The sequence below is a fragment of the Oratosquilla oratoria genome, chromosome 31 (genome assembly GCF_046742065.1).
Source record: "Oratosquilla oratoria isolate Oo_2021 chromosome 31, ASM4674206v1, whole genome shotgun sequence".
Taxonomy (NCBI): Eukaryota; Metazoa; Arthropoda; class Malacostraca; order Stomatopoda; family Squillidae; genus Oratosquilla; species Oratosquilla oratoria.
Genome location: NC_134807.1, coordinates 12,204,144 through 12,231,643, shown reverse-complemented (window position 1 = coordinate 12,231,643; position 27,500 = coordinate 12,204,144). Strand labels below are relative to the sequence as shown.

The 27,500-nt window shown below is 40.5% G+C and overlaps 1 protein-coding gene across 3 annotated transcripts in view; it reads left to right on the top strand.

Moving 5' to 3' along the window:
- The window catches only part of LOC143041440 (transmembrane protein 117-like), a 309,883-nt gene that overhangs the window by 191,457 nt on the left and 90,926 nt on the right, over positions 1–27,500 (top strand). For all 3 annotated transcript variants that reach the window (XM_076213310.1, XM_076213309.1, XM_076213311.1), the window contains exon 3: positions 8,057–8,139. In XM_076213310.1, the coding sequence (XP_076069425.1) occupies positions 8,057–8,139 (83 nt within the window). The remainder of the gene's footprint in view (positions 1–8,056; positions 8,140–27,500) is intronic.

Here is a 27,500-nt window from a genome sequence, read left to right as displayed (position 1 = left end):
TTCCATGTGGGTCGTGGGACGTCTACTACAAGCGGTGAAGGGTCGTAGAAGACCATTACACAAGAATGGAGGAGACTGCAAGAGACCATAGGGCCTACACTAGGTAGTTCCATGTCCCTTACCACCTGTCATCCCCATCTATAAAGTCATCTTCTCTTAAGACAACCGATAGTTTGAGCGCTCACTAACAACATTGTTACTAATTCTATTCCATTCGTTGACCACTCTATTGGTAAATCAATTTTTGCCTATTTCCTTCTTAAATCTAATTTTGCCCAATTTAATTCCATTACTGCGAGTCCTACCCTGTTGTCTTGATATGATGACCTTGTCTACATCACCTTTGTTAAAGCCCTTGACTCATTTGAATACTTTAACGAAAGGCATTTAGTGTCTAAGAGAGATTTAAGGAGGGCAGCAAAAGGTTAGAAACAAAAAGTTAGAAGATAAAATTTAGCATCATTCTTCTTTGATGATTAATCTCCAGTCATAAAAAAAGATACGTGGTTCTGGTCCGTAGGGGGTGTCACGGCAGTCTTTTAATTTTAAAGTATATACTGCATAAAGTTTGTGCAGTTAACGTCTCTATGTGAGGACTCGAGATGTAATTTGATTAAAGAAAAGAAAATTTAAGGACTGAAGCCCCAACCACCAAACGATGAGCTTCCAACAGTGTCTGTTGACATAAATGAGAATATTGTTCTCGGTGATGACTGCCTCTCCGTCTTTGTTTTTCAGAAGATAAACACAAAACGATTGTTTCGTTGGTTTGTCTTTTGGAGACAAAGGCGGCCAGAGAGCCACAAAGACTCGCAAAATGGAGATTGCTATCCATAACAACTCGGACTTGGGTAAGGCTCGTGTCGACTTTCCGCCGTGCGCCGTCCACGACACGACGTCGCACTCTTAAATAACCGTAGATGTCTAGGGATGCTTTCACATATAGTCGTGGTCGTGACGTGTGAAAGCATCCAGAAACACCCATGGTTATTTGAAACCACGACGTCGTGCCGTGAACGGCGCACGGCGAAAAGTCGAAAGGTTTAAAACGACACTGAAGGATCGATAACATTTCCCACTTTTTTATTTAATCTATAATTCTTGTGGAAAAGTGAAATAGACAAAAATAATTAAGTAAATAAAAATATTCAGTCCACTCAAAAAAAAAAAAACGAAAAAAGCTAGTAAACCAATTCAGAGTCTAACTGGATTAACATTGATGCATTGACTACATTCAAAAAGCAATATCACGATTCTTGAATTCCTAACACGCGTGTTCCTGGTTCGCGGATTCAGTTACACGCGTGTTTCTCTTTCGCGGATTTGCTTATACGCGTCAAAGCAAACTTAAAATCGCGCGTGTAAGGGAATTCTTCGGTAGGAATTTAACTGTTTCCCTTTGTAAGCTCAGATGATTCCTGAATAGATCCTTCTAGGTCCATGGTTAGACGTGAATAGAAAGATTCTTCTCAAGTTACCTGCATGTGTGTACGTGTGTGTGTGTGTGTGTGTGTGTGTACGTTGTGTGTGTGTGCGCGCGCGCAATAGTAAGACTTAGGAATTCTGTTGTGGGTAGGAGTTGTTAATGCAACGATGGCAATTGAATTCCTCTGGCACAAATAACTCCTCCACTTCTTCAACCTCCTCTACGTCTTTCTCTTCTCCTCCTCCTCCTCCTCTTCTTCTTCTTCCTCCTCAAACTCGATAGCTTTCACCATCTCCTCCTTTCTCTTGAATCTCCATTACCATCCCTTTGTCCTTTTCATCCTCCTTCTGGTCTTCCTCTTTCTCATCCCTTGCCTTCTTCTCCTCCGCCCCCTCTTCCTCATCCTATATATGTTTGTTTTATTCCTCCTCCTCCTCCTCCTGGGACAGGGAAGAAAGGAGGAAGAAGAGAAGGACACAATAATAGAAAAAGGAAGGAGACCATTTAGTCTGTAATGTCTGGACCGAGGATTGAGTAGAACAGCATTTCATAAGTATAGAAGGCTGTTTCCAAATATAGAAACTCCGCCCACATGTAACGCGGAGGCGAGGCTTAAAAGTGACGTCATGTCGATACAAGACGTCTGAGGACGACGTGACGTCATGTCGTCTCCAATGTCGTTGCGAACAAATGTGGATAAAAAAAAATTATGCTTAAACTTAGTGGAAATTTAAATTAGACCTGTCTCTCTTTCTCTTCTTTCCCTCTCTGTCTGGCTGTCTCTCTTCTTTCTCACTGTCTATCTTTGTCTGTCTGTCTCTCCCCTCTCTCTCCTCCCCTCCCCTTCTCTCTCTCTCTCTCTCTCTCTCTCTCTCTCTCTCTTTCATCCAACTTTTGCCCACTTCGTCACTGAGGGAGATGTTGCAAAAATGAATAAAATCGCCTGACGACAGTCAGAATAAATCTAAAAAGTCCCACCTGGTACGGAAGGTGTTGGGGGGAACGGGCAAAGGTCGAGTCCTGACCTCCATTGACTGCGTATTGAGTCTGAATAAAATCCCCTGGCGGCGGTGGCAGAGGGACCAAAGGGTCAAAACTGGAACTGGGGAGGAGGAGGAGTAGCTCACGGCGGGAGACGCTGAGCTTCATTCGAGAGACACTGTCACCTTTGCCCTTAGTGTTAAACAAAGGAGTCAAGAGGAAAGTTCATAGAAGCGGGGCTCCGAGAACTGGTATAACGGAGAGAGAAAGTGAGAGAGAGAGAGAGAGAGAGGGGGGATGAGAGAGAGTGAGAAGAGCGTGAGGTCGTAGCCGTGAGGAGGTGACGAGGGCGTGAGGCGATGAATGTGAGATACGCTGGAGAGGTGTCGAAGGAGACTGGAGAGGAGGAGGAGGAAGAGGAGAAGGAGGATGTTTTTAGGAGGACGAGGAGTGAGAAGGAGAGGAGGAGGAGGAGAAAGAACAGCAGTAGCTGCAGTAGGGGCAGGGAGGGAAGAGGAGGAGGAGGAGGAGGAGGAAGAGAGAGAAGAAAAATGAGTAAGAGAATCAGTAGGGGCAGAGGAGAAGGAGGAGGAGAAGAAAGAACAAAAGTAGAGGAGGTGGAAGAGGAGGAGGAGGTGTTGTGACGTCACGAAGAGGTAGCCAAGACTTGAGACGAGTGAGACGTGATGCAATGAAGGAAAAGTCTTTGATAGAACCAAGGAGACCGTGAGACTAAAAATCGTGAGAGGAACAAGGAAGTCACGAGGCAAAGAAGGCGTTAAAATGGTGAGAAAGTGAGAGCATACTGTGAAAGAACCTAAGAGAGGAATTCGTGAGAAGTAGGAGGACGTGACCTCACGAGATGAGAAACTCGTGAGTTGTAATACGGGTGACGACGTGTGATAGGAGGGCGTGAGAGATGAGGAGAGAGAACCAGCATACGACTGGAAGGCATAATAGGGAGGAGGAGGAGGTAGAGGAGGAGGAGGAAGGTAAGCGTGAGACAGAAGTGAGGAAGATGTGAGAAAGTGAGATACCGGAAGGAAAGGGGAAGATGGCGCTGTTGTGAGAGAAGCTATAGATAGTTTTCTCTATTGGAGAGTTTCTGAAAATAAAAATTCTCCCAATATTCGAAACTCAAAAGATTCTGAATACCCATTTCTGCAAGTCTATGAAGAGTTTCTTCTTCTTCTTCTTCTTCTTCTTCTTCTTCTTCTTCTTCTTCTTCTTCTTCTTCTTCTTCTTCTTCTTCTTCTTCTTCTTCTTCTTCTTCTTCTTCTTCTTCTTCTTCTTCTTCTTCTTCTTCTTCTTCTTCTTCTTCTTCTTCTTCTTCTTCTTCTTCTTCTTCTTCTTCTTCTTCTTCTTCTTCTTCTTCTTCTTCTTCTTCTTCTTCTTCTTCTTCTTCTTCTTCTTCTTCTTCTTCTTCTTCTTCTTCTTCTTCTTCTTCTTCTTCTTCTTCTTCTTCTTCTTCTTCTTCTTCTTCTTCTTCTTCTTCTTCTTCTTCTTCTTCACAAGACAAGACAAGACAAGACAAGACAAGACAAGACAAGACAAGACAAGACTCAAAGGAGGACTTCAGCCATAGACACGTGACCTCCTCCTTGTAAGGACGAAGGCTCCTGAAGAGACCTCGAGAGCTTCTGGGAATGACTAAGACCGAGATCGACAAGAAGTTGAGTTCGAGAACCAGAGGCGTCACTTCGGAAGAAGAATCGGTGGACTTAGAGAGAATTTTATTCAGAGAGTGTGGTCGTTCTGGGGGGGAAGGCGCCTTAGCGAAATATCTACGGACCGGAGTCACGCAGCATTATTTTATGGTTTGGAAGTAGTAGTCACTCAAGAAAAAATACTTATAATAATGAAAAAAAGAATATTGATCACTTTTAGCTTCTGTTCTCCCTCCTTTCTGCTGCCGCCCTCCTTGAATGTCTTTGCCACGTCTCTCTCTCTCTCTCTCTCTCTCTCTCTCTCTCTCTCTCTCTCTCTCTTTCTCTCTCTCTTTCTCACTCCCTCTGGCGCTCTCGCTCTCTCACTCCTTGGTGTATTTCTTAAACTAATGGGCGTCCGGAGAGGGAGAGGGGTGGGGGAGGGGGGTGTCACTGTCCCTCGTCGTAGGGCCATTAAGGCACTCTCTGGCACCGGAAGTGCCACCCATGATGCTCCTCTACCTCTCTCTCTCCTACGTCATCTCACCTTCTCCGGATGCTGATTCTCTCTCGCTGACTCTCTCGCCCTCTCACTCTCACTCTCTCTCTCTCTCTCTCTCTCTCTCTCTCTCTCTCTCTCTCCCTCTCTCTCTCCCTCTCTCTCTCTCTCTCTCTCTCTCTCTCTCTCTCTCTCTCTCTCTCTCTCTCTCTCTCTCTCTCTCTCTCTCTCTCTCTCTCTCTCTCTCTCTCTCTCCCCTTACCTCCCTTCCTCCCTTCTTCCTTTTCTCTCTCTCTCCCCATTCCCCCTCCCCCGCCCTCCACCAGCCAATCACATCCACTGCGAGGAAGGCTGTAGGCGGGGTTTATTTCCTCAAGTTAATTAAAACCGAGTAGATTTAGGTAAATGCAGTAACCTAGTTATTTTAAACTCGCTCAGCCAAAGTCCCTCTTTGATTCAAATCACCTGCCGGCAGGCAAAGCAAAAACACTAAAATCACAAAACGCAGTTTATGAGATAAAACTTGTCTAACCATGTTTCTGAATAGGCGACGAACTCTGTATATTTTATTCTGGCTAATGGGAACTGAAGGAGATTAACATTAACTCTTTAGTTAAGTTGTTCTGGTGAACATCAGACGATCTTGTTCAGGAAAGATCCTGTTCTGCCTGAACAGAGAACTTTCAAAGTTCGTAACCTGAAATTTATTGTTGATACGGAGGAGCATTGCTGTGTTCAAGTGAAGAAAAGAAACGTAAAGAATATGCAGTTTTATTTCTATGTTCAAATGAAGGTACATATATATATATATATATATATATATATATATATATATATATATATTTATAAATATATATATATATATATATATATAATGTGTGTGTGTTATGTTCATACATTCAAAATATATATTTTTATTACACTTTTTCAACGTTCACAAAAATATATATTTCTGATCATCCTTTTTCATTTCTGTTCAAATATAAAGAATTATATATTTTTATTCCTCTATGTTTGAATAATTACAAAAATATAATTTTCTATTTGTCTAAATATTCAAAAAATATACTTCTTATTTTATGCCCATATATTAAATCATATACATTCTTATTTCTCAGTGTTTAAGTGTTCACAAAAATAATTGTTATTTCTGTTCAAATATTGCAAATTTTTCATATATTCAAATCATATACATTTTTATTGCTCCGCTAAAAATTCAAAATATATTCTTTTCAAATTCTATATTCAAATGGTCACAAAAATGTAAATTTTTATTTCTGTTCAAATATTGACATATGTTTTTTCTGTTCATATATCAAAAAATGTGCATTTTTATTCCTGTTCAAATGTTGAAATTGACATCTGATGGACAATTTATGTCAATGTTCATAAAGATATACGTTTCTATTTCTGTTCAAATATTTAAAAAAATAATTATTAAATTTTGAAAAAGTGTATTTTTATATCTGTGATTATATACTGAAAAATATATACATTTATCTTCCTCTATGTTTAAATGCTCACAAAACTGCGCATTTCTATTCCTATCCTAATACTGAAAAATAATAAAACTATTTGCATTTCTATATTTATATGTTGACAAAGATATACATTTATATTCCTCTATGTTTAAATGTCAAAAAATGTATGTCTATATTGAAAGAATCTTATTTCTATGTTCACATATTGAAGAACGTATATATTTCTATTCCTCTGTGTTCAAAAGTTGAAATTGATGGACGTTTCGTCTATCTTTTTTTTGTTCATTTGGGTTCAAATGTTCAATTTGACGCTTGATGGACAGTTCATCCCTTCAATTGCTACAAACCAGGTCGGATTGATCTCGTTATTTTCGCTTAGGAAAGACCACAAAGGTGAAAGGTTGGTACGCCTGGTTGGAGATATGTATGTGGTTCATAATAGTTGGTATGCCTGATTGGGAGGTATGTCTGTATTGCATTGTGATACAACGGTTGGTATGCCTGGTTGGGAGGTACGTCTGTATTTCAAAATGATACAACAGTTGGTATGCCTGGTTGGGAGGTATGTCTGTATTTCAAAATGATACAACAGTTGGTTTGCCTGATTGGGAGGTATGTCTGTGTTTCATATTAATTGGTATGCCTGTTTGGGAGGTATGTCTGTATTTCATAGTGATACAACAGTTGGTATGCCTGGTTTGGGATGTATTTCTCTATTTCATAATAGTTGGTATGCCTGTTTGGGAGGTATGTCTGTATTTCAGTGATGCAAAAGTTGGTATGCTTGGGAGGAATGTCTGTATTTCATAACAAATGGTATGCCTCCCTGGGAGGTTTTTCTGTATTTTAGGACAGTTGGTATGTCTGGTTGGGAGGGATGTCTGTATTTCATAACGATTGGTATGCCTACCTGGGAGGTTTGTCTGTATTTCATATCAGTTGTCATGCCTGGTTGGGAGAGATGTCTGTGTTTAATAATAGTTGGTATGTCTGGCTGAATGTTTGTATTTTATGACAGTTGGTATGCCTGGTTGGGAAGTTTGTATTTTATGACAGTTGGTATGCCTAGTTGGGAGGGAGGGATGAAGTTCATAACAGTTGGTATGTCTGGTTAGAGCGATTTTTTCGTATTTTGCAATATAACGGTTGGTATGCCTGGTTGGGAGGGATTTTTCGTATTTTGTAATTATATAACAATTGGTATGCCTGGTTGGGAGGCATTTTCGTATTTCGTAACAGTTGGTATGCCTGGTTGGAAGGAATTTCTCGTATATCGTAATTATACAACAGTTGATTCTGGTTGGGAGGTATATCAGCATCAGTTGGTATGCCTGATTCGTAAATATATTTGTATTTCATTATAACATTACAGTTGGTACTTCTGATTGTGAGGAGTATAAGCATTTTTATAATTGATGGTAGTTGGTATGCCTAGTTGGGAGATGGATTCATATTTCTTGATAATATAACAGTTGGTATTCCTGGTTGTGAGGTATATTCATATTTCATAAAATGAATTAATATTCCTGATTGTGAGGTATATTTTTTGTTTTGTAACGATGTAACAGTTGGTATTCCTGGTTGTCTTTTGTATTTGTATTTCTTGATACTCGACAGTTGGTCATCTTCAATCTACAGTTCCTTCGTACCCTTCAGTCATATATGCTGCTCATTATTACTGCATTTCGAGTCACGGGTTAAAAAAATAATTAAGAAAATAAGTAAAGTACAATAATAATGATAATAATAATAATAATTAATCATTGATCAAAATTATTTATAATAATTAATAATAGTTAATCATAATAATAATGATTAATAATGAATAATAATGATAATAATCATTAATAATAATAATAATTTGGTCAGGTTTTGAAGTTTTTTTTCTATAACTAGTATGCACAAGTATTGTATACCTTTCCATACACACACATGAATAATTCTAATGTTTGTTTATTATTATCTTTCGACTGAACATTTTACCAAACCGTTCGCTTACTGACCATCATTTTCTTCTTTACAGAATCGAACATCCCGGTCGTCGGAAATGTTTTCAGTTTCGTTGCCACAAAATACCCGGAGGAGTGGTATTGGCGGATGATCAAGGTACGATTCAGTCCTCTTGCTCATTGTGTGACTCAATATTGTCTTGAATCACGTGCTGGGCCCGTGATCGACAGCTGTTACCCACCCGGATGAGAGATCAGAGGTCATAATGTGTGTGTGTGTGTGTGTGTGTGTGTGTGTGTGTATGTGTGTATTTACCTAATTTTAGTATATGGGGTTGCAGCTGTGCTCATGAAGTCCCGTTTCTTTGCCTCCTCCATTTATGAAACTTTTTCTTAAATTCATTTATGGTGTTAGCTTAGAATATATTTGTATATATATATATATATATATATATATATATATATATGTATATATATATATGTGTGTGTGTGTACGTATACTCACATACAAAGTGCAATCATATATGAGAATATACGGGCATTTATGTGCATATATATTTATGCGTGCGAGTTTCCACGCCTTTGCATGCATGCGTATTTCCACGCCCTTGCATGTGTGCGTATTTCCACGCCCTTGCATGTGTGCGTGGGTGTATGGAGAGTGAAGTTGAGACTCCCAGAAGCTGAGTTTGGCTAACAAGACTCCTCGAAGACTTCATGAACTCTTTGAGCTTCTGGGAGAGTCTGCCGGGAGCGCTCTTCAGCTTCCCAAATTGGGGACGAGCCATCGAAGGCCTCTCGGCTCAAATTCGCCCCGAAGTAGACATTCGCGAGAAGCTTCTGGCTGTAAAAAGTGAACAAGATAGAATTCCTTTAAATATTTAGTCTTCTGATATCGTATATTCCTGTGTTTACTTTATCTTTTATTTCATTTTATTTTGTTATATTTTTAGTGTTTTGTTTTTAATTTTTTTCACATCTTCCTTTGTGTATCTTCTTTGTGACCGTCATCTCTGGATTTATGAGGGTCGATCTAGATTTCTTTTTATATGAAATAATTATAAATGCGCTACTCGTTTTCCTATCCACCATGTTTTTCTCAGTGATATGGTTATACATATGTGTACACATCCATATATATGTAAATGATTATATTATATATATATATATATATATATATATATGCGTGTGTGTGTGTGTGTGTGTGTTAATAAGAACACGGGTACGTGTGTTCACTTATGCAAAGTAGACCACTTGGAAAATGAAACTAACGAAGCAGAGCGCTTTCGTATATTACATTCTAACCTTAAGCAAACTGTCCTTGTTCCCTTTTCATGTATTTATAATCTATGTATTTCTATTAACTATGTACTTTTTGCACTGAAGATGTAATATACGAAAGCGCTCTGCTTCGGTAGTTTCTTTTTCCAAGTGGTCTACTTTGCATATATATATATATGTATATATATATATATATATATATATATATATATATATATATATATATATATATATATATATATATATATATATATATATATATATAATTTGTGTGTGTGTGTGTGTGTGTGTGTGCATACAGATAATACCTATCACTGGTGAGAAATGTAGTAACACATTTATAAATCACATCTAATACCACAGTCACTACGAAAGAGGATTACAGTTAGCAATCGAAATATATAGTTTCGCTTACTCAACTCTCTTTCGTCCGACTGTGGAATTAGTTGTGATATAATACCTATATATAATAATTACATGAGAGCCCTTTAATTAATTTATTCTATCTAACACCAGAAGACTTTATTGAGCATCAAAGAGACGGTCTGGACCTCTACGGGCCGAGTGCTGAATGGACTTTTGTATTGCCTTTGACTATGCAGAGTAATCAGCGGCTCCATGGTCCCTAGCGATCGGATTTGCAACTTTGGTCCTTACGCCATAAGTACTTTGGGGCGTTATTAGGTTCCAATTAGTTGGCGGAGCTTTGTCGGGTAGGGATTGGAGTTTGAGCCTGCGTGTACCTATTACGTCACTGGATTCGTAGAGTTAAAACGTGATGATGAAATATAAATGAAATAGAATAGAAGGCGTACAAAATGACAGGACAGTTTTGGGATTTATTCTGTTTTGTTTTGTTTTATTTTTCTTCTTTATATTTTCTTTTCTTCTTTATATTTTCTTTTCTTTTTCTTCTTCGTCTTTTCTCCCTTTTCTTCATCTTTTCCCTCTTCATCTTATTATTATTATTTATTCTTCTTCTTTCCTTCCTCGTCTTCTATTTTCTTCCTCTTCCTTTTTTTCCTTCATCTTTTCATATTTTTCTTCTGTTTCTTCACTTTTTTTCTTCCTTTTCTTCTTCGTCTTTCTTTTTCTTGTTCTCTTTTTTTTTCTTGTACAAGTTCTTGATAGATTTTCTTACCTTATTTTTATTTAATTATGTTTCATATCATTTCACTATTTATCTAATTTGTTTTATTTACTGTAGCTGTATTTCATTTAATTTTCTATTGTTGTATTATGATTTTATCTTTATTTTATTATTTTTTTATTATTATTATAATCGTCATCATCATTATCATGAGAAAGCTATAGGAAAGGGGAAGGATGTTTTTTGGGCTTTTATGGATCTGGAAAAGGCTTACGATAGGGTAGACAGAAAGGCACTGTGGGAGGTTATGCAGATATACGGGATAGGAGGAAAGCTTCTGGGAGCTGTCAAGAGTTTTTATGAGAGTAGTAGAGCTTGTGTCAGGATTAGAAATGGAGAGAGTGAGTGGTTCGAGGTAAAGGTGGGACTTCGTCAAGGATGCGTTATTACGCCCTGGCTGTTCAACTTATACATGGATGGGGTAGTGCGAGAGGTAAATGCAAGGGTAGTGGGTCAGGGATTGGAGATGGTTAAAGAAAATGGAGAAAAGTGGGAGGTGAGCCAGCTGTTGTTTGCGGACGACACTGCACTTGTGGCAGGATCGGAGGAGGGACTGAGGAAGTTGGTGACAGAGTTTGGAAGAGTATGTGATGAGATGTACAAGGGGTGAAAGCGGCAGTTGACTAGAAGTGAGCATTAAGGGAAAGCGACTGGAGGAAGTAGATAGTTTTAGATACTTGGGTGCAAATGTGGCAGGAAAGGGTGGAGTGAAGGTGGAGGTAGAATGTAGATTGAGAGAAGCGAGTAAATGCCTTGGTGGATTGAAGAGTGTAATGAGGAATAGACATTTGGGAATGGATGCTAAGAGGAGACTGTATGAAAGAGTGATTGTGCCAACAGCACTGTATGGGGCAGAAACATGGAACATAAGAGAGGAAGAGAGAAGGAATTTGAATGTGTTTGAGATGAGGTGTCTGAGAAGTATGATGGGGGTTACTAGGCTAGATAGAGTGAGAAATGAGGAGGTGAGGAGGAGAACAGGGGTGGAAAGGGGGTTGGGAGATAGGGTTGATGAAAGAGTGTTAGGATGGTTTGGACACATGGAAAGAATGAGTGAAGAAAGACTAGTAAAAGAGGTATGGAAGGAAGATGTAGAGGGAGTGAACATGAGGGGACGTCCTAGGATGAGGTGGATGGATGGGGTGAAGGGGGCTTTGGGGAAGAGGGGAATGTCTGTTGAGGAAGGACGGGAGAGGACAGAAGACAGGGGTGAATGGAGAATGGTTGTATATGGATGATGCGATGCATAAGGTGGAATGGGCGGGGGGATGGAAGTGAGGTAGTATGTGTGAGCAAAATTTGACGCCGCCCGACGGGGTTTCTCCCCGTCTTCTCCTTTTATGCATGGGGGGACGGAGAGGGGGGTCGCCGATTTAATGAAGCGGCCTTGCTGTGGATGTGCTGTGTTTTGCGACACTGCTTCTGACCCAGGGCAGTGAACAAGGTGCAGGGATGACCCGTCATCCAGGAGGTGCTAAGATAAGAGGGAGGGTGGAGGGGTGTGGAGTGTATTCAGGGATGGAATGGTACCCAGGGAATGATTTTATGCCTTTTCCTTTTTGGCTACCTCCCTTGGAAGGGGGAAAGAGCCTTGGTATATGTATGTATTATTATTATTATAATCGTGATCATTATTATCATTATTATTATTATTTATTATTATTATTGTTATTGTTATTATTTAACAATGGTAGTAGTAGTAATAATATATTATCATTTATTATTATTATTATTACTATAATTATTATTATTATTATTATTATTATTATCATTATTATTATTGTTGTTATCACTTATGATTATCATTATTATGATTATTATCCTCATTATTATGATTATTATCATTATTATTATTATTAATCGGGAGACGAAGTAAGTGGTTCGAATCCCGCTGTTAGGTCAGTGTAAGGGAAAATCGCCACTTAATCTTCTAAACAACCAGCCCTCTTAAATTACGCACAATTCGAGTGCGCTTCGAAGTCTTACTCGAAACGAGCTGCCACGTATGACGACCGAGGTTACGTGCGTCCCGGACAGACATGGTTTTATCAGAGAGAACTTGGTGACTGCACCTAGGCCACTATTCCCCCTCCCCTCTCTCCACTCTAAAACTGGCGTGATACATCGACTGGACGTCGTTTGTCTCCAACTTCGCCTTCCACTCTGCCAGAGTCGTCATCACTCAGCTCCAAAACCCTGATCTTCTACCGAAGCTTTCTACGAGTAATTCAAGTGTTTACTGTGGAGTCAATTCGAGTGAGCAACGACCAAACTGACCTAAGGTGAAACAGTTGTTGTTGTTATCCCCTTTTCCTGAAATTGATTTGATAGTGCATTGCGGAAGGACCAGAATAATAAACTTCCAGTGCAATCCCGTGTTTTCTTACTTGTCCTACGAGTCTATACACGAACCGAGAGTTCTGAAGCAGGCAGTGGTGGTCCGCACCTAGTTTCAGAACTAAAGGACCTAATTGGTCCTTTACATGTGGCGACCTTGCCAGGACTGTAGACTCGTAACGACTCGTAAGGTTGGTGATTTGTCTGTTGGCACCTTGAGCGTGCAAACCGTTCATTTTAATTTGTTTAGGGTGATTTCTGTCGTCTTGACACTTGCTCGACTGTGGTCGAGGCACCTTGAGCGTGCAAATTGTCCATTTAAATTGTCGTTTCGAGTGGTTTCTGCCATCTTGGCATTTTGCTTGACTATGGTTGTGGCACTTTGAGCGTGCAAACTGTCCATTTAAGTTGTTTGTCTTTCAGAGTGATTCTAGCCACCTCGGCACTTCGCTCGACTGTGGTCGTGTAACCGTGGGTTAGGTGCGGTACCCCCCCCCCCCCCACTTGGTCAGACTACGTAGTACTGTAGCAACGGAAGCAAAAAGCTCCGGTTACTACGTCATTTTTTGTTTAGTCAGTAGGGTGTTGTTTAGGACAACTAATCCTTTCGTCAGCTGGACAACAATAGTTTGTTCCATATTGAAATTTTAATGTATTTATATTTTTCGTTAACTTTAATTACACAACTTTTCCTCTGTACTTTACTTTAATTTGTGTTGTTTATTTATTTATTGCCTTAGTATTTTGTTAATCGTAGCCATACTTCCAAGAATGTCTAAGTTTACTTCTATCGAAGAACTCAAGGCCCAGGCCGAATCCATCGGTTTAAAGGATGACGATGTTGGCCGCTTTGTTTTAAATCAACAGGCATTTGAAAGGGATGAAAGAACCAAAGAACGCGAGCGAGAACGGGATAAGGAACAGCGAGAACACGAAGGGGAACAGCGAGAACACGAAGAGGAACAGCGAGAACACGAAGAGAAAGAAAAGAGGGAACAGCGAGAACACGAAGAGAAAGAAAAGAGGGAACAGCGAGAACACGAAGAGAAAGAAAAGAGGGAACAGCGAGAACACGAAAGGGAACAGCGAGAACACGAAGAGAAAGAAAAGAGGGAACAGCGAGAACACGAAGAGAAAGAAAAGAGGGAACAGTGAGAACACGAAGAGAAAGAAAAGAGGGAACAGCGAGAACACGAAGAAAAGATGGCTAAATTACGTTATGAAAAGGAAATTGAGCTTGCCAAACTTGCACCCGACTCCCGTAACCAGCCTTCTAGCCAGGACATCTTCGTCAAGCGGCCCGACCTCCCCACGTACCAAGAAGGAGAAGACAAAGCCTCATACCTCTCCAGGTTTGAAAGGGTGGCAAACCTGCTCCAAGTTGAGGAAGATTCGCTAGCCGCCAGGTTGGGCAGCACATTAACAGGTAAGGCTGCTGAATTGTATTCTACGTTTGATTTGGCAACGATAAGCAATTTTTCCCTCCTTAAGCATGCATTGCTCACAGGATTTGACAAGACTCCCGAACGCTATAGATTGGACTTCAGGAACGACAAGATTCGCGTCGGGGAAAATTACCGACAATTTGCTATCCGTCTACGACAGCTATTCGACAACTGGATGGAGGCGTGCAAGGTCCCCCAGACATTCGAAGCTCTAAGACAATTTGTTGTCTTAGATCAGTTCCTTGCTTCTCTAATTCCAGATATACGCCTCTTCATGAAGGAACAGAGTGTAACTTCCCTAGAATCGGCGGTGGTAAAGGCGGATGATTGGGCCTCCGCCCATAAGGCCTATCCAAAGCCGAATACTAACTATGCTTCCGGTAAGACTTCTTTTCCTCGTAGGAAAACTAATGTGGTCGAATCTTTACCTCCCCCTAGCCATGGCTCAACCCATCAAGATACAAAAGGCGGTGCCTTCCGTACGCCCATGAGGTGTTTCAACTGCGGTGAAGAAGGACATCATCGATCTCGTTGTCCAAAGAATCCCCGTGCATTCAAAGACAAAGAAGCCCAATCTCAATTCAAGGTAGGATTTTGCATGAGTAACAGGACCACCCCATGTTTCACCGTTGCAGGAACTATCAATGGCTCTTGGACTTCTACCATAGTCAGGGACACTGGGTGCAACTGTGTCCTGGTCTCCAAAGAAGCTGTCCCAGACGCAGATGTGTCCCTGTGCCCAAAGGTATCTGTAGCAGACTTTTTGGGACGAGTTAGCGAGTGTCCTGTTGTCCGCTGCTATATAAGCTGTCCATACTACGAGGGATGGGTTGACGCAGTCAGAGCCCCTATGAAGTGCGCAATCGTCTTGATCGGCAACGTTCCTGGGGTACGGGATCCTAGTAAACCTGACCCCTTTCCTTTCAAACCCCATGCTAGCTCTTTAGACACTACTACACATTCAACTCTTCCTACAGGCATGCAAACATCCATTGCCGCCGCTGCCCCTATCACGAAGACGGTCCAACCTCCTACATTAACTCAAGAGTCCACTTTCCAGATCAACGCTGTCGAGACTCGCAGGTCCAAGATGAAGAGAGTTCATCCTCTTCAGATGCCTGCCCTTCAACCCCTGTCCGTTACCCCTGAAGAGTTCTGTAGTCTACAGGAATCCTGTCCCACTCTGGCTGGATTGTGGGATAAAACAAAATCTGAGGAGATGGATCAGACGAAGAATGGTTCCTCCTTCCAGTATCTCAAGATAGATGGTTTGCTGTACCGAAAATGCGTATTATCTACGCATGTTGAAAAGGTGGGTAAACTCGCCCTTGTTGTCCCGAAAGAGTGCCGACCTATCATTTTGTCTGTTGGCCATGAAAATCCATTAGCGGGACACTTTTCTCAAAGAAAAACTGCTATGAAGATAGCAGACAATTTTTTTCTGGCCTGGGATGGCAGTAGATATCCGTGATTTCTGCCGCTCATGTGACATCTGCCAACGAATGTCGAGTAAGGGCAGAGTCAGACCTGTACCTCTACACCCTCTACCTATTATTACTGAACCTTTCTCCAGGGTAGCCATCGACTTGGTCGGTCCACTATCCCCACCTTCTGCAGAGGGACATCGTTACATTCTCACCCTCATTGACTTCGCCACGGGCTTCCCAGAGGCAGTTCCATTGAAGGAGGTCGATTCCATCTCTGTAGCCGAAGCACTCCTCACCATCTTCTCCAGAGTTGGCATTCCCCGAGAAATATTGTCTGACCAGGGAACACAGTTTACTTCACAACTAATGGCAGAATTGCATAAGCTCCTGGGTGTCAAGCCATCATTTACCACGCCTTTCCATCCGAGTGGGAACGGCCGCGTCGAGAGACTCCACGGTCCCTTGAAAGCTGCACTACGCAAAATGTGTACTGAAAAACCCCGAGATTGGCATCGGTATCTTGTCCCTACTTTGTTTGCCCTCAGAGAGATCCCCAGCGATCGGACCGGATTTTCTGCTTTTGAACTTTTGTATGGAAGAACTGTAAGAGGGCCCCTCTCGGTACTTCGGGACTTGTGGGAGGACCGCAGCATTAAGGATGACGACCGCTCCACCTTCAGCTACGTCATCGAACTCCAAGACAAACTGGCAGAATCGGCTAAGATTGCTGCCCAAAACGCCGACGTTAGTACTGCCCGATACAAAGCTTATTTCGACGTCAGGTCCCAAGATCGCAAATTTCAACCCGGGGATGAAGTACTAATTTTGTTACCCAGCGATAAAAGTAAACTTCTGGTCGCCTGGAAGGGCCCCTACGAAGTACTGGAAAAGAGAGGTAAGGTGGACTATGTCATTGATAGCCCCACAGGCCCCAAGTTGTACCACGCCAACTTGCTAAAAAAAAAGTATTATCGGCGTCCTTCAGTTGCATTTTCCGAGCTTTTGGATGAACTCTCCACTATAGATGATAGCCCTTTGCACAAAGAGATCTGCCATAGTGAACCAGAAGATTCCCGACTACCCGTGACCCCTGATGGTCAAACCGACGAAACAGATTCGAGGCCAAACGTTAACCCTAAATTGGAGGAGTATCAACAGACTTCCTTGGAAGAATTGGTAAGTGAATACAAAGAAGTTTTCTCGGATAATCCAGGTTGTACCTCGACTGTCGAACATGATATAATCCTTACCACTACCGATAGGATTCATATGAAGGTCTACCCTGTGCCTGTCCACCTTAAACCGCACTTTGAATCAGAGGAAGAGCGCCTGTTCCAACAAGTTATCATCCAGAGATCGTCGTCACCACATTGTTCACCAGTCGTAATGGTTCGAAAGTCTGACGGCTCGTATCGCATGGCGATAGACTACCGCCAGCTGAACGCTGTAACTGTCTTCCACGCCGAACCTGTATGTAACATTGAAGAGGATTTATACAAGTTTTCCGGCTCGAAATACTTCTCTGAACTGGACTTGTGCAAGGCCTATGACCAAGTGTCTCTTTCTGAAAGAGCCAAACCCCTGACCGCTTTCCCAACTCATCTCGGCCTCATGGAATTCGGTCGCTTACCAATTGGTCTTGCCACTGCATGCGCAACGTACATCCGCCTGATGCGTATTGTCCTTCCCGGCTTACCTAATCTCTCTTTCTATTTTGATAACATATTTGTTTATTCTTCAGATTGGTCTCAACACTGTGCGGCACTTAGGGCTGTTTTGGATAGGATCAGGGGCCATCACTTCACTCTGAAGATTTCAAAGTGTCGTTTTGGATTCCTAGCCATCCAGTATCTTGGCTTTATATTGGGTGGGGATTGTCTACAGGTTCAACCAGGCAAGGTGGAAGCTCTGTGTCGCGTACCACCCCCTTCCACCAAAAAGCTTCTACGCTTAATCTTAGGTATGGTAGGTTTCTACAAGATGTTTATCCCCCAGGCCGCTGACTACACTGGGCATCTATCTAATCTGCTTAGGAAGACCGTCAGAGAACTTCTACCATGGACGGAAGAGCTCCAGTCCCTGTTTAATCACCTTAAGCTTGTATTATCTTCTAACCCTGTCCTCAGACTCCCTGACACTAGTCTAACGTTCGTCCTTCGTACGGACGCTTCTAATGATGGTCTCGGCGCCGTTCTACTACAATACCATCTTGACTACCCCCACCCAGTTGCCTTCGCCAGCCGGAAACTTCTCGACCGAGAGAGCAGGTATTCCACTATTGAACGAGAATGTTTGGCGGTTGTGTTTGGGATCCAAAGGTTTGATTATTATCTCAGAGGGCGAGAATTTGTTCTCGAAGTCGATCACAAACCCCTCACCTACCTTCACACGTTCAAGGGTAAGAATGACAGACTGTTACGATGGGCTCTGAGTCTGCAAGCTTACAAGTTCAGGATCGTACATGTGGCCGGAGTTGACAATATTGGGGCTGACCTGCTTAGTCGAGCATAAACTTTTCTTCTCAATTTCAGGTGGCGTTTCCCCACTTAGTCTTCCAAAGGAAGACTCTTTAAGGGGGGAGTTGTGTAAGGGAAAATCGCCACTTAATCTTCTAAACAACCAGCCCTCTTAAATTACGCACAATTCGAGTGCGCTTCGAAGTCTTACTCGAAACGAGCTGCCACGTATGACGACCGAGGTTACGTGCGTCCCGGACAGACATGGTTTTATCAGAGAGAACTTGGTGACTGCACCTAGTCCACTATTCCCCCTCCCCTCTCTCCACTCTAAAACTGGCGTGATACATCGACTGGACGTCGTTTGTCTCCAACTTCGCCTTCCGCTCTGCCAGAGTCGTCATCGCTCAGCTCCAAAACCCTGATCTTCTACCGAAGCTTTCTACGAGTAATTTAAGTGTTTACTGTGGAGTCAATTCGAGTGAGCTACGACCGAACTGACCTAAGGTGAAACAGTTGGTGTTGTTTTTCCCTCTTCCTGAAATTGATTTGATAGTGTTGCATTGCGGAAGGACCAGAATTATAAACTTCCAGTGCAATCCTGTGTTTTCTTACTTGTCCTACGAGTCTATACACGAACCGAGAGTTCTGAAGCAGGCAGTGGTGGTCCGCACCTAATTTCAAAACTAAAGGACCTAATTGGCCCTTTACAGTCAGCGTGTGACACCAATAGGGTAGTAGGATGGCGTCTTCAGAAGCCTGCTGGTCTCGCATTACCTTAGTTCTGGGTTCAAATCCCGCACTCCTCTCCGATTTCCAACAGTGACTGTTAGTTACCTAACCCCCAGTAGTCCCCCAGGCTAAGGTGGCGGCTTCGTCCGCAGCTACTCAGCGCCTCCTGGCGTATGCTCCTTGTCTTCTTTCTTACAGTCCCTCTTCCTCGAACAAAGGATATCTTACTTAGCCACCTCGCCCTGCGGATATTGGCTCAAATGTTGAAGAAAGTATAAGTTAGTGTGACAGGCTTAAGTTAGCTAACTCACTAACTGCCCTGTGGCAGCAGCGGGCGCTCAACGCGGTCGCTGACAATGATGGCTTATTGTGCCCTTGTGATGCATTTAATTTATTATTATTTTATTTATTGTTTTCTATTTTATATTCATTATTTATTTATTTGTTGTTTTTCATTTAATTGATTTATTTATTTTATCTTATTTTATTTGTGCATTTCTTTGTCATAAGAGTTTGATACTGAAAGGGAAGGCGTGTTTTATCCATTTGTTGTTTGTTAACAATGACAACAAATGGTGGATCAGCGGTGGAATACGAACAATTACGAAAGGACAAGTGAAAATTTTCCCCCACCCGTCCTACCCACGGAAGGTCACAAGTGCGCTAACCCACGAACGTGTTTCAAGTATCCTATGTGGATTGATTCCAAGCTTCTGCCGCCGGACCTGTTGTGTCTTACGACAGTGTACCGACCTATAAGCAACAAATTTATTTACTCGTTTATTAATATTATTTTCATTTATCAATCTATATTTCTTTTTATTTATCTATTCGTTTTTTATTTACACACACACACACACACACACACACACACACACACACACACACACACACAGAAATATGTATATATATATATATATATATATATGTATATATATGTTATATGAATATATATATATATATATATATATATATATGTATATATATATATATATATATATATATATATATATATATATATATATATATAATATATATTGTGGTAAGGATTTGATACTCAAAATAAAAGGAAAACAACGAGAATATGGAGAGGAAATATATGTTTAAAAAATATGATATTCCCCCAAATAAAAATGGATAAGAACAAGAATGTGAAATGAAAGAAAAAGAAGAGGAAGACTAAAAAGGAGGAGAAGGCAAGAGAGACGAGGACGAAGGAGAGGAAGAAGAAGAAGAAGAAGGAGAAGAAACGACGAAGGAGAGTAAACAGACGGAGACGAAGAAAGAGAAGACAAAGTAGGAGACCAAGAAGTAGACAAAGAAGAAGAAAGAGACAAAGAAGATGAGCAAGAAAATCAAAAGGCATCACCCCTAGACAAGCCTCCTCTTCCTCCTCCTCCTTCTCCTCCTCCTCCCTTTCTCCTCCTCCTCCTCCTCCTCCTCCTCCTCCTCCTCCTCTTCCACCTTCTCCACCACCTTCTCCACCACCTTCTCTACCTCCACCACCTTCTCCACCTCCACCACCTTCTCCACCTCCACCACCTTCTCCACCTCCACCACCTCTTTCTTCTCCTCCTCCTCCTCCTCTTCCTCCTCCTCCTCTTCCTCCTCCTTGCCTTCCTCCTCTTCCCTTTCCTCCTCTTCTTCCTCCTCTTCCACCTCTTCTTCTATCTGCAATCGAAATGAGCCTTTTTGATTTCTCTCTGTTGTAAGGGAACTTACGGATCCATAGGAGAGAGACAGAGAGAGAGAGAGAGAGAGAGACCCTCGCTTCGCTTCGCTTTGCCTCGCCGGAGGCAGCGGCGGCAACGAGAGTCGCTTCTATGAATAATGCTCCCCATGCTCCTTTGTGTGTGTATGTGTGTATACACACATACACATATGTACGTGCATGTACGCACATATGAATAAAATCACATGACGGCAGCCAGTACGGAAGAGATTATCCTTGACTATGCGGTACAGTTTTGGTCTCCGCCCTACAGAATGGACATTAATTCACTAGAATCAGTACAGAGAAGAATGACCAAAATTATACATGGACTCAGAAATTTGCCTTACGAAGAAAGGCTTAGGCACCTAAACTTGTACTCTCTGGAAAGACGCAGAGTGCGGGGTGATCTAATAGAAGTGTTCAAGTGGATCAAAGTTTATAACAAGGGTGATGCAAACAAGGTCATCATAATAAAACAACAGGGCAGGACTCGCAGTAATGGGTATAAACTGGACAAATTTAGATTTAAGAAGGAAATAGGCAAGAACTGGTTTACTAATAGGGTGGTCGATGAATGGAATAAACTTAGTAAGCATGTAGTAAGCGTTGAAACTAGCAGTTGTTATAAAAAACGATTAGACAACTTTATGGATGGGGATGACAGGTGGTGATGGATACGGAGCTGCCTTGTGTAGGCCTTATGGTCTCTTGCAGTCTCCTTTATTGTTATGTTCTTATGTTAGTCTTCTTTACCTCTCGCCCAGCACCTTTGCCCTTTGTGTTACGTGCAGGGTTCAGTTTAAGGTATAATTTAAAATGGAAGACATTTTACCAATCGTAGTACAGTAGCTGCTCAGGTGTCACGTACAGTGTGTGTGATGTGACATGCGACATTTGACATCGTCACGCAGGTGCTACTAGGCTGCACGGCGCTGTACGCATAGCGGTAACGAGCATAACATATCAGGGGTGGAGGGCCTATGGGAATTTATTTATTTATTTATTTTTATTATTATTATTATTATTATTATTATTTACTATTGTTATTACTTTTCTGTTGTCTTTTTCTAATTTTATTACTGATTTTTTTCTATTTTATTTTGATTGGATTTTTTTTACAAAATTTTTGTTTTTCTTTTTATTGAATTTTTCCAATTTCAATTTCATATCTATTTTTCTCCTCTTTTTCATGATCTATTTTACTTCATTTGTTAATTTTATTATAAATCTATTAATTTTATTTACTTTATTCATTTATCTAATTTACTTCGTTTATTTTTTGTTTGTTTTATTTTGATATTATTTTAATTTAATCTAAATTGATTTACAGTATTTTGATATAATTTTTAGTTCATATTCTCTAATTCTTTAATTTGATTTTTTATTTATTTATTTTAAATTTAATATTTTCTCTTATCTAAAACTAATATATTTTGTTTCATTTTACGGAAAATTAAATTATTATCATTTCTCTCTTGGGCTCCGCGGTAGCCCAGTGGATACAGTGTCGAACTCATGAACAGGTGGTCGTGAGTTCGATTCCTGGGACACCGCAATTGACGGGTTTCTCACTTCCCATTCGTGGGAGTGGGATTTTTTTTTTTTTTTTTCTCTGATCTACAAACTCGCACATCCTAGCCTTGTCAATTTCAACCTAATCTAACTTATTCAAATTGATGTTTAACAAAGCAATAGCTCATAACAAGTCAATCAAACTGGTAATATGATCATACGCTTTCTCGTGAAAAATCAACCGAATATTGTCGCAAGCAAATTTAACTTAACCAAGATTAACCTCATTATGCTAAAGTTAACTCACTACCTTCCTGAAGGTTCAAACCTGTATTACAGTTGAGAATTTCGTGGACGGTAATGTTGACGAAGATCGCCAAATATAATCACTGTTCGAAAATTCGCAGGTGGTAATGTTCAGGAAAATCGCCAAATATAGTTGCAGTTGGGAAATTCGCGGGCGATAAAGATGACATGGATCGCTAAATATAGTCACAGTTGGAAAATTCGCGGATGGTAATGTTAACGAAGATCGCCAAAGATAGTTGCACTTGGGAAATTTGCGGGCGGTAAAGATGACATGGATCGCCAAATATAGTCACCGCTAATAATGGTACTTGAATGAGAAGGGAACATCCCCTTATAGATCTCCACCCAGGCCAATCGCCAAAATAAGAGAAGACTAAAAATAGAAGCACATACGGGAGGTGGGGGAGTGGGAGGGGCTATTTTTCTATATAGATACCATCAATCTGAAGAAGGTAATCGGTAGTTGAACTACTTCAGTCCCTCCGTGCCTCGGTTGAAGAAGGTTGTGTGAGAGTTGAAGTGGATTGAGGGGAAGTTGAGGAATGTTTAGCTTCCCCCACTTGAGGAAGATGATCTTCTCTCATCTCACTCACTCATTGATCTAGAAAGCGGAGTTTGTTGACCGAATTATTGACTACATCTAAAGGACCATCAATATCGTAAGTCGAATAATGAAAATCGTAAGATTAATCGTTTTGTTCGTAAGTCGAAATCGTAAATAGAATGATCGAGTATACGCATCATATAATCGATATTGTAAGTCGAATAATCAAAATCGGAATTAAAATCGTTTTGTTCATAAGTCGAAATCGTAAGTAGAATTATCGAGTATACGCATCACATAATCGATATTGTAAGTCGAATGATCAAAATCGGGATTAAACTCGTTTTGTTTGTAAGTCGAATCATCAAAATCGTAGGATATCGTAAGTCGAACCATCATAATCGTAAGTAGAATTATTGAATATATGCACTGTATCATTGATATCGTAAATCGAATAATCAAAATCGTAAGTCGAATCGTCGAGTTCGTAAGTCGAATAATCAAGATTGTATGTCGAATAATCAAAATCGTAAATCGAATCATCGAGTTCGTAAGTCGAATAATCAAAATCGCAAGTAGAAACATCAAGTTCGTAAGTCGAACAATCAAAATCGTAAGTCGAATCGTCGAGTTCGTAAGTCGAATTATCGATTACGCATACCGGATAATCGCGTTTGTAAGTCTTATAATTGTATCCTTTTAACTTTCATTTTCATTCACGTCACGAGACGCGTGACTGTCTTCTCACACTCGGACAGGACATTCTAATGTCGAAAGAGCCCTCATTACCAAAGCATCACCTAACGAGGTGCTCTACTAAGCATAGGGCTGAGGCAATGCCGAGTTCTGAATCAATTGAGTTGGGCGTTGCTATTTTATCATTATTATTATCATTATTATTATTTTTATTATTTTTATTATTATTATCATTATTATTATTATTATTATTATTATCATCATCATTATCATCATTATCAATCATTATCATTCATTATAAATCATTATCATTCATTATCATTACTATTATTATTATTATTATTATTGTGAATAGGAGGTAAAGGGAACACGGGCTGAGGGATATATTTTCATTCCTGACTAATTTCGCCTGAGTGGCTTCTTCAGAGGAAGCTCTGAAGAAGCCACTCAGGCGAAACTAGTCAGGAATAAAAGTATTTCCCTCAGCCCGTGTTCCCTTTACCTCCTATTCACATTCGTCACAATGTATACACATTATTATTATTATTATTATTATTATTATTATTATTATTATTATTATTATTATCATTAATATTATTACTATTATTATTATTATAGAATAAGCTATTAAATCCATACAAACGAAGTCAGCTTTGGATTTTCTTGCTTAGATTAAAATAATTTGGTCAAGTTTGACGTAAATCGAGATATTGTGATTCCGAGGAAGGTTTGGGGATGCGTCAAAGACGAATAAAATCGTCTGACGGCTACAAGAACAAAAATAAAAGGACAAACCAGTAAGGAAGTATTTAATTTCTTTCCCCCAGTTATTAAACCTGTCGCCAGACGATTTTATTCAGTCAAGGGGGAACTTACGAAGCCAAAATGTCAACTTTAAACAACTGAGGAGAATTCCCGGGAAATTAATTTTTCTTTCATTTTATATGCACTAACGTTTTTGAAAAGAAATATAGACACCAACTCTTTTGTGCAAATATGTTGGTAGCTTAGAAAAGGGGAAGATGTGTGTGTGTGTGCGTGCGTGCGTGCGTGCGTGCGTGCGTGTTTACCTCTTGGGATCCTGTCTCTTGCTCTCCAATTTAACCTACATGACTACAAATGAGCGTGTGTGTGTGTGTGCGTGTGCGCGCGTACGTACGTGTGTCCTTTTGTACCTATTCTTTTACCCATCTAGATTTTTTTTTTTTTTTTTTTATATATATATATCAACGAGGGGGAAGATCTGCAAGAATGAATGTGGACTCTGGGGGAAGAGGGAGGGTGGGAGGAGGAGGCGAAGGATGGTTTGGAACCTAGCTAGATTGTGCTAGAGATATTAGATAAAAAAAAAAAATTGAGTCAACAAGAGTTAATTCGGAGTGCCACAAGGCTCAGTCATGGCACCTTCACCACTAAGATGATTGTGATGCCACAGAATTGCATAAAATCACCTGACAGTACCAGGACATAAGAATTGAGGAGACTTTAAAGAACATAAGGCCTACATTAGGTAGTTCCATATCCCTTACTACCTGTCGTCCCCATTCATAAAGTTATCTCATCTTAAAACAACCAGTTTTTTTTAGCGATCACTACATGGTTACTAAGTCTGTACCATTCGTTAACCATTCTGTTGGTAAACCCGTTATTGTCTACTTTGAACCTAAATTTGTCCACAATGAGAGGAAAAGTACCGCACAGGACATAAAGGAGACTGGCAGACACCCCTTCGTTTACCAAGATGATGCCAAGGAAATGAATAAAAATCAGTTGGCGGTAACTTGAATAAGAGGAACAGGATCACCCAGTGAGGAAGGGGTTAAGACCCTTCACTTCCTCTCCAGAATGAAATTTTGGTTTTCGCGATTTTGTCATTCGCGAGAGTTTTGGAACCAAATACATTAATCTCCCTTTGACTCTTGCTATGAAAGGGAGGAACCTCATTTTGACCAGAAAAACGAAAAAAAATATTCTTTGTTTTCATTAATTATTTTTTCTATTGTTTATTTTACGAGAAAACAAAAATCTGACTTGAGTAGTGAAAAGCTGAAACATTTTTTTATTGCAGTTGGGAATCAGACCTCGTAACAATAAATAGATAAATAGATGAATGAATAAATAGATAACCGGACGGGTGGGCGGGACATCTTTAACATATAAATTCGGATAGAATATTTCCTAATTGGCATCTGAGTTCGACCAGAGCCCGTTTTCTTCGACTAGAACCCGTTTTCTTTCACCAGACGTTCCATCATTCGTAGCTAATTGGCCAACGTGGTTTTTCTAAAACTCGGCAATTTGATGCTCTTCACGTTTTTATCAATATATCCCAATTCGTTAACTGTCCCAAGAGATATGATGTCATAAAATGTCGACCAATCATGTGCGTGGTAGGAGGAGCTTCGGTGCCCCAGCGATATGACGTCATTCCTTTCCAGATGTCGACTAATCAAAGGGTGGTAGGAGGAGCTTCGTTGGGTCAGCGATATGATGTCATTTCCCTCCAGATGTTGACCAATCACGTGCGTGGTAGTAGGAGCCTCGTTTGGTCAGCGATATGACGTCATTCCCCTTCAAATATCGACCAATCACGTGCGTGGTGAGATCTTTGTTGGGTCAGTGATATGACGTCATTCCCCTCCAGATACCGACCAATCACATGCGTGGTAGGCGGAACCTCGGTGCCCCCAGCGACATGACGTCATTGCCGTCCAAATGTCGACCAACCACATGTATGATAGGAGGAACTTCACTGCCCAGGCGATATGACGTCACTCCTCTCCAGTTGTCAACCAATCATATGCGTGGTAGGAGGAGCCACGAGGCAAACGTTTACGAAGACTTCAAACGTTTTGCTTTTGAGAGAGGTGACGTCACGGATATTAATAAAAATCGCCTGGCGACAGTTTAGACTAATAAAAAAATTCCACACGGTACAGAAGCGTGTAATGGAGAAGCCTTGTGACAGAGGATTTGGGTAATGCAGTGTGGGTGTACTTATGATGGCAACATCAAAAAAGGAACCATTAAACATTAATTCTTGAAAAAAAAAATGAAAAATGTATTTCCAAATGGCGCTTAATTTCAGCAATTTCATCAACTGGTTGTCGAGTATCAGGGATAATGATACTAATGCGTATTTTCTGTGATAATGAAAAAAGCTTACACATACATTCCACAACGCGTGGAGCCCTCAGGACTGGCACTCGGTCTCTGAACTGGGCCCTTGATTCTCTCTCTCTCTCTCTCTCTCTCTCTCTCTCTCTCTCTCTCTCTTCACTTTCATTTTCACACAACACAAACAGCAGTTTAACCATACTTCATGAAAAACCCATATTTGAAATCTGATTATCGTTACTGGATGTGTTTGAGGGCGCGGACCTATTATATATATATGTATATATATATATGTATATATATATATATATATATATAATATATATATATATATATATGCAATAAAAACACGAGGAACGTGTGTTTACAAATGCGTAAGTAACCACTAGGAAAAGTAAACTAACGAAGCAGAGCGCTTTCGTATAATTATATATACGAAAGCGCTCTGTTTCGTTAGGTTATTTTTCCTAGTGGTTACTTATGCATATATATAATATATATATATATATATATATATATAGAGAGAGAGAGAGAGAGAGAGAGAGAGACAGACAGACAGACATTCTGACAAGTTGACTAAGTGTAGGAAACACAGGAGTCTTAGTCTGAATTTATTCCTGACTCGTTTCGCGAAACTAGTCAGGAATAAACTCAGACTAAGACGTCTGTTTCCTACTCCACTTAGTCATGTACATATATATATACATATATGAAAAGGAGCTCAACAGCTACAGATAACAGCACCAGCAAAGACAAAATATTTATTTCAGTTCCTAACTCTAGATACGCACCATTAAT